The following is a 7482-nucleotide window of genomic DNA, read 5'->3' on the forward strand; positions in this document are numbered from 1 at the left end:
CCTTTTAAAAACAGTTTTTTAAAATTGTTCTATAATATAGTTTTTAAAAACTAAAAATTAAAAGTGAATCAAACACCAGCTAGTGTTCTGTGTAACAAATAATTCGTAATTGAAAAGAGTAATAATGAAAATATAGAGTTGGTGTTTTCTTTTTTCTATTTCTTTTTTTAATTAGTATCTTAAGGGTGTTGGCTATTTTTTTTTTAATTATATACATTTACATTGTTCTTATGGATTATTAAATCTACATTCCAACCCTTTTTTTTTAAACTAAGAAAAGTGGCAAAGAAAACAGAACTATGTAAGGACTCTGACGTATAAATTACAAAGTTATTTAATATTTTTAAATTATATTTTTAAAAAACTGTAAGATGTTTTTGTACAAAAACTGTTTTCCATGTTTATTTAAGCTTTAAAAAAAATAAATGCGGCGATCATATTACATTTTCAATGCTAATTTTAAAACTGTTTTCTTTATTGAGAAATGTTTTTTTTTCCAGTTAAATTAACTCTCACATCATCAATTTCTCAAACTAATGTTATTGAAGAAATGTGTATTTAACGAATAATTAACGACTAGATATACATTTATTGATTATGGGTGTAATTTCATTATTCCAAAATTAATATACCAGCGATGTATATGTTTATTAACAAGTGATTTGACCATCTACTTTAAAAATAAACTATTTATATGAAAATGAAATTTCATCGTCAAATTAGTGAGAAAACAGCCTGTTTACATTAATAATATTCATAAGGGTAATTTATCTCTCTATATATAAAGCATTTAATAATTTAAGTGTGAACAGATGCAAATTTATTATTGTTTTCTCTGTTATTGACAAATGAAGGCCAATCAACGAATTTATTGAATTAGAAGAGAAAAAGCTTAACAGACAAAAAGAAAACGTGGCAAAATAAATCCACGTCAACGTCAATCATTGATCATTGCAAGAAATCAATGTCAACTTGATTTTGGAATTTTTCATTTAAAATTAATTATCTTTCAAAAATCACAATATATTTAAATTATAAGAAACTTTAGTACATTTTTTCAAAAAAAATTAATTAAATAATTTTAATTAAAATGTTTTCGAAATTAATAGTAAATAAAATTTGCTTTGAGGGCTAACGCAAAGACAAAAAAATGACATTTGTCAAAGTAGCTATCAAGTCAATTCGGATTAGATTTATAAACCTATTAACGTACAGTAATTAGTCAAATTATATATAATTTTTCTTCTTCTCTCAGCTTTGATCGGTCAAAAATTATTTTGTTCTTCAATGTTATTTACTGAGCTGTGAAGAAACAAATAAGTTGAAACCAAAATTATACAAAAGGTCAGGCTTTACGAATATGTAACAATTAAGTTATATATACATTTTTATTTCAAAAGAGTTAATTTCGAAATAAAAATAAAAGCATTGAATAATCAAGTTCATTACTCATAATAAGTAAATCATTATTTTAGTTGATGATAAACAATTAATAATAATAATAAATATATCAAAAAAACATTATTACAAATACTTATTATATTTTTATAATTTTAACATAATAAATATATTGTATTTATTAAGTTTTCTATTTATAAATATTTAAAAAGGCTAGTTAAACACAATTATTATATAACTAAGAAGTATTAATTATAGATGATGTTGGAGACCACAAGAAAAAAGGTTCTCTAAAGCCATCAATTGAGATAATAAATTTCTTGAATAATATCAGTAATACACTTTTTAATATATATTTTTTAAAATATTTTTTATTATTAATTAAATTTTATTAAAAATTATATGAATTTCATTTTTTTACTTTTAAATTAATATTTTTCTTAATTTTTAACAAATTTTAACCAATAATAAAAAATAGATTAAAAAGTGTTTTATCATTCCAAAAACCTCAATGGCTAAGGCTAACTCGCCGTGGTGCAGCAAATAATGACCGATAAAATTGCAACGCGTGTCCTATCTACCCAAGTCACTCTCATGCTATTAGTGGATGATAGCTATTTGGGCCGGTCATACCAATTATTTGTCTCTAAACATACAAAATAATATGTGCCTTCCCTTCCTGAAACTCCTTAATGCCTTGGTTCCACTTAAGTTTAGGTGCATCTAAATATATAATTATCATTTTCCCCCCCTTTCTTTATAGCTGGATTTGGTAGAGACATTAAAGAAAAGCACTTATTATTTATATTTTTTATAATAAAAAATTGCTAACAATATACTATTTTGAGCTCATTCTTTAATGATTAGTAAGTTTTTCAAAAAGTTAAAGCAAGTTTTTGAAGATGATTAATTTATACGATGAATATTTTAACTTTTTTAAAAATAAACTAATCACATAGAATGTATTTTAAAAAAAATGTTAGTAGTACATTTTTTTAAGGTTATTAATAAGGTCAACAAAGTAAGCACAAGATTGGCTGCTTTGGCAAAACAAAGGAAAAGAGTAAAAGTCATCTATTGAGTATTGACTCTCTCTACCTAATGGATGGTAGACCAATCCTATGGAGTAGTATGCATTGTCTGGTTCTTTCCATTGTCAAGTGGCATTAATAGAGAGAAGAGGACCCTTTGCAGCGAGCATAGGAATTATTGATTACGATGCTTCCATGAGGAGTAGGCGACGACCAGAAAGGATATAGAAAGAAATTCGGGGATGTTGGTGAATATATGGACAATTCAGAAGCTATTAAGAATTCATTATTTTGTACACCAATCCCGGAAAATCCAACTCATCTAGTCCTTTGGAAGCTTTTAATTACAATACTAACATTAAATAAACTATACCCTAATGCAAGATGATTAAACTACTAAATTTCAAACTAGATTATCTTTATTAAAGATTCTTCTTTACCTAGGAATTTAATACTTTTGTACTTTTCTTAAAACGCTTCTATAATATTTATATTTTACAGCTGTTCGCGTACCCTTTTATTGTGGAAACCATGCTCAATAAAATGATTATTGATGTCCTCTAGTGATCCAAAAGCTACCAAATTCGTTCTGTTTTTGAAGTTGGGGGGCGCTGCTTATGATATTTTGGTGCTGAAGTTTGTCTCATTAGTCATTACGATTGCAAAATATATTCGTAAATGTACTGGCAAAGCATTGAATAGGAGCACTCAATCCTGCCAAGTTCCAAATTCTTTTATTATATCTTTAATATGGTTCCTAGTTTTGACCTGAAAATTTATGTTTTTACCCATTATCTTTTAAATATAAATTTTCGTGCTGGTTCAACATTTCCAATCAGCCCAATTTTCTTGTTCATTCATACGAAAATATGCTGACTACCCAATATTTATATTTTCAAATAACGTGCAAGCAGCAGTGTTAGTGTGTCAAGGTACAGAAGACGGGATATTATGAGTAAACGTTAAACATAATAAACTGGGTAATTTATATATTCTAATGATCTTTTAATATAGTTTTCAAGAAAAATATTTTTTGCAAAAAATGTTTGACAGACATACTATAATGTTGTTGACTTGACATTCATGATTTAAGGGTTCATGCTTGAGTTGTTAATGAATGTACTTCTCTGGTTGTATCACCAGCGTGGTTGTCACTAGTGACGGTACCTTCTAAAAATACAATTCCTAGTTACGAGTCTCCCCTTAGTAAAACACTTTTTTTTCTTCTCAATTAAAAATTTACTTCCTTAAGTCATACAAGATACAAATTTTCGTAAAAGAATATTTTTATTTTTACAAAATCATAACAAAGTATAGTTTAGTCCCGTATAATTTCAGTAAAAAACACACCTTGACATTTTGAATATTTGTACTTCACATCATTACTATATAATTCCTTTAATATATTTTTCACTCATTTGTTTTGGGTGTATACATCTTAAAAATGGAGGGAGAAAAAAAAATCGTTTTATCAGTTTTCTATCGCTATCTCAATTCAGCCGTCATTTCTTATTGTTAGCCAGAGAAAGTTAGAAGGCACGAAGAAAAGCTTGTGCTGTCACCATTATCTACCAAACTGAGAGTGGAAATTTTTTGAGATATCTTCGATAAAGTTCACGTATAAAATTTAACATTTAATATAGCCCTTGGATTTCGGTCAGCCCTTGTGCTAAGAAGTCATGCAATACAGGAACTCGCACTTTTTAATGTTTTTGCCCCTTTTTACCTAGTGTTGAACGTTGTTTTGCAGAATCTATTTAGTGTTCAAAGTCTATTTGTACTAACCAAATTACACATTCTTGTTTTGATTACAGCCAGCGGTGCGGATGGAATTGGATCCAATACAGTTCAAGATTGAATTGCACACCGGATTCAATTATCCATCCATACAGTGGGTAATAATTTCGAAAACACTTTTGATGCATAATTTTAATACAGAATGAAACATTTTTAAGGCATGATATTAATGAATTAATACATGAAAATTACAAATATTTTATGAAAATTATTTTGACAAGGCTGCATGATTAGCATAATATGAATGACATATATTAAATTTTAAATGACACCGTACAAAATTCGACATGTCAACTCCTGTATTTATAATATACTACTAGACTGTCTTGGTGCATCTGTGTCCTGATGTTTTCCTGTCAGCTACAAATATACTGTTCAACTACTACATATATCAGCCACAAATAAACTGTGCAAAATAATTTTGAAAACTTAATCATTTTTAATTTCTCAAATGTTAAAGTGTCATGTATTCTAATACCTATATCGGACATCCCCCAATTCTCAATTCAACTAATCTGCGATACATAATCACACAATCTCCAAAACCCAAATCACCAATACAACTAACTTCTGGGTCGCTGGAAAACAATAAGGAACTGCTGGCCTGTAAAGGACTAAGATATGTCTTCCTTTATCAACTCTTGCCAATTCCTTTTTTAGAAAGCCAAGAAAAGTTGCTTATGCTAGCGTCAGCATAATATGGTAATTATCTGACTCACCGCCAGAGCATCCTGGAGTTCCAACTCAGGCATGCTGAATATACGTTAGTAGGGTTTGTCTTACAATGCATTGTGGTTACCATTATTATAAAGGTATCATGCTGAATATACATCATGATCTACAGATCAAAAAGAATAACTGTAACTGCAAACTTTGCTCGTCTGAAAAAATTGAACATAGGTAGTTTGAAAGAGATCCAGTCTATCTAGCATTTTTAAACAGTATCTTCAAGTTAACTTATACTTTTGAGTGAACTGTGGGCAAAGGCTTTATCTTTTCCAGAAATTTCTCTGCTTCAATGAAGCCAACTGGTCCAAAAGACAAGTATTTTATGCATCTCCATCTGCTTAAAGCTCATGAAGTAGCAAGTTTAAGTACCTACTCAGCGTACCTGACAAGCTTAATTATGTAGCAACCAGAAAGAAAAACACTTACCTGGGTGTATATGGTAGTGCCAAACAATGGAGGTGTAGGTGGTTGACAGAGTTCAATGGAGGTTGATGAAAGCCAAATCTGTCCAAAAAATATGACAGAAAGAATCACATTGTCACGTTTTGTTTAAGCACAACAATTAACTTCAGGTCAAATCAATCTCCTGCTTTAAACCAATGCGGTAGGTCTCTGCATTCTGGTCATAATATCCAATTATTGTTCAAGAATTTCACTCGATTTGTTATTATCAGTAATCCAGGTTTCATTAGCATGTTCAAAGTTCAAAGTTCAAAATCCGATTAAAAAATCACAATGAGATTGATCCATAAAGGTTAAGTCAAATTGCAAAAAATGGGCATTCATCTCCAACCTATCTCTACATAACCCTTTATTTTTCATTTTTCAATTCAAATTCTCTCCAGTTACCTAGAATGCTAAATAGAACATACACCAGACAGCACACTGAACAAAAAAAACTGTCGAACACAGCCTGTGTTTAAAAAAACAAAAAAAGAAAAGAAAAACTATAACTGTTGTAAGTTGAAAACAACCCAATGCTACCTGTACTTGGACTGTGGTGCATCTCGAAGTAATAACATTCTCCCCACTTCTAACATGTGATTCACTGCATAAAGTATAGTAGACATTAATGAAATTGGACCAGGCAAATTTCAACATATACACAGGTTTTAAAAAACACTGAAGTGGCTACAGTTATCAGTTTCTTTACCCAAAGAATAGTCATCAGATCTTCTCTGAAGATCTTTAACAGTAGGAATGTGCGCGGCAGGAATTACTAAGTAATGCCTAAAAGTTGCCAGGGTCAAATTGGTCACCTCAATAAAATGTCAACATATAAACAATCGAAAAATTAGCCAATCGAGAAATTAGCTAATTGAAATTGCGCATTTCAGCAATTAAAAATGCAAATTAAGAATTTAGATGGATTAATTATGAGTACCTGAAAGCAGATGGATTAATGTCCTGAAAAGCAACAACCTTATCATCCTGCATTTTCAGACGTCGAAACTGAATCAGAAAGAAAACAGAAACTCAAACAGAGAGAGAGAGAGAGAGAGACGAACGGAATGAAGAAGGGTAGTGGGGGAGGATTTCGTCGCAATTTTACAGAAAACACACGACGCAGTCCCTCCTCCGATTGCCCCCGCCATTGTTTTGCCCTATCTTCCCAATCGCATCGCATTGCGTGGAACTTCCGCATTCCAATGGTTTTGGATTTTTACCATATTAAATTTTACTACTAAAATTTTTCCCTTTAAATTTAACAATTCACAAGTCTTAAACCCTTTTTTAATTATTAAACCTTAATACAAAGTTATGTTCTCTTTCGATCCCATCTAAAAAAGCTTTAAAATTAAAATAACCCTTCAAATATAAATATTACTTTAACTAATCGACTTTATTATATTTTGTATTCTTTTTAGACCAAACGCAATCTTGAGCACTCAAGTCTTTTAAACATTTAAATGTTCTAATTCTAAAATTTCACATATTTGGTTCTTTGTTAATTTTTTTTCTATAAAAATTTTCTTTTTTTTATTAAAAAGTGCTACATATTGTATTAATTGTTCTCGACTTAAAACAAACAAACAATATCAAATTTTACTAAATTTCTTTCTCAAGCTCTACTTTTTTATCTCATAAATTTACTATTTTTTACTTATTTAAATAAATGAAAAAATATTATTTCTTTTTTATTATTTCAATATATCTAAGTATCAAAATTTTATTCTATTATATAAATAAAATAAAATTTCTTTCATAAGTTAAAAGTAATTTATATTTCTTTAGTTTTTAAAAAATTCTCCTATTCGAATTTTTAAAAATTTGTGAAATTAATTCTAACTCAAACAAATTTATTTATATTATAAAAAAATCTCTCTAAAAATTTATTAGACAAGCTCTTGTTTTGTTTTTGGTCCAAAGATAAGCTCTTTTATCCACTTTCGTTGAGTAATTGAGAAATAGAGTTAAGGAATTTTGATGGCCTTGAACAATTCCGTAGGCCGAACGGTCCAAAGCAAAAATATCTACAACAGCTGAACAAAGTTGGTAATGCTGAGGAGAGCAAGCCCGAAAAATT

The 7482-nt window shown here is 29.2% G+C and overlaps 1 protein-coding gene across 2 annotated transcripts; it reads right to left on the reverse strand.

Annotated features, from left to right (window-relative positions):
* Window positions 1-5042: 5042 nt before the first annotated feature.
* LOC113869490 (bifunctional adenosine 5'-phosphosulfate phosphorylase/adenylylsulfatase HINT4) lies at window positions 5043-6575 on the reverse strand. 2 transcript variants are annotated; one of them, XM_027505823.1, is made up of 6 exons: window positions 6464-6575; window positions 6340-6386; window positions 6109-6185; window positions 5940-6003; window positions 5382-5459; window positions 5043-5289 (listed from the first exon to the last, which is right to left on the reverse strand). In XM_027505823.1, exons 1-6 carry the CDS (start codon window positions 6548-6550, stop codon window positions 5184-5186), a joined length of 459 nt encoding a protein of 152 aa, XP_027361624.1. In that variant the 5' UTR covers window positions 6551-6575; the 3' UTR covers window positions 5043-5183. The 2 variants fall into 2 exon arrangements, with proteins under 2 accessions (XP_027361624.1, XP_027361623.1); XM_027505822.1 differs by having other exon boundaries at window positions 5940-6024.
* Between the last annotated feature and the right edge of the window lie 907 nt (window positions 6576-7482).

This window comes from Abrus precatorius, unplaced genomic scaffold (assembly GCF_003935025.1).
Source record: "Abrus precatorius isolate BTA unplaced genomic scaffold, Abrus_2018 Scaffold6, whole genome shotgun sequence".
Classification (NCBI taxonomy): Eukaryota; Viridiplantae; Streptophyta; class Magnoliopsida; order Fabales; family Fabaceae; genus Abrus; species Abrus precatorius.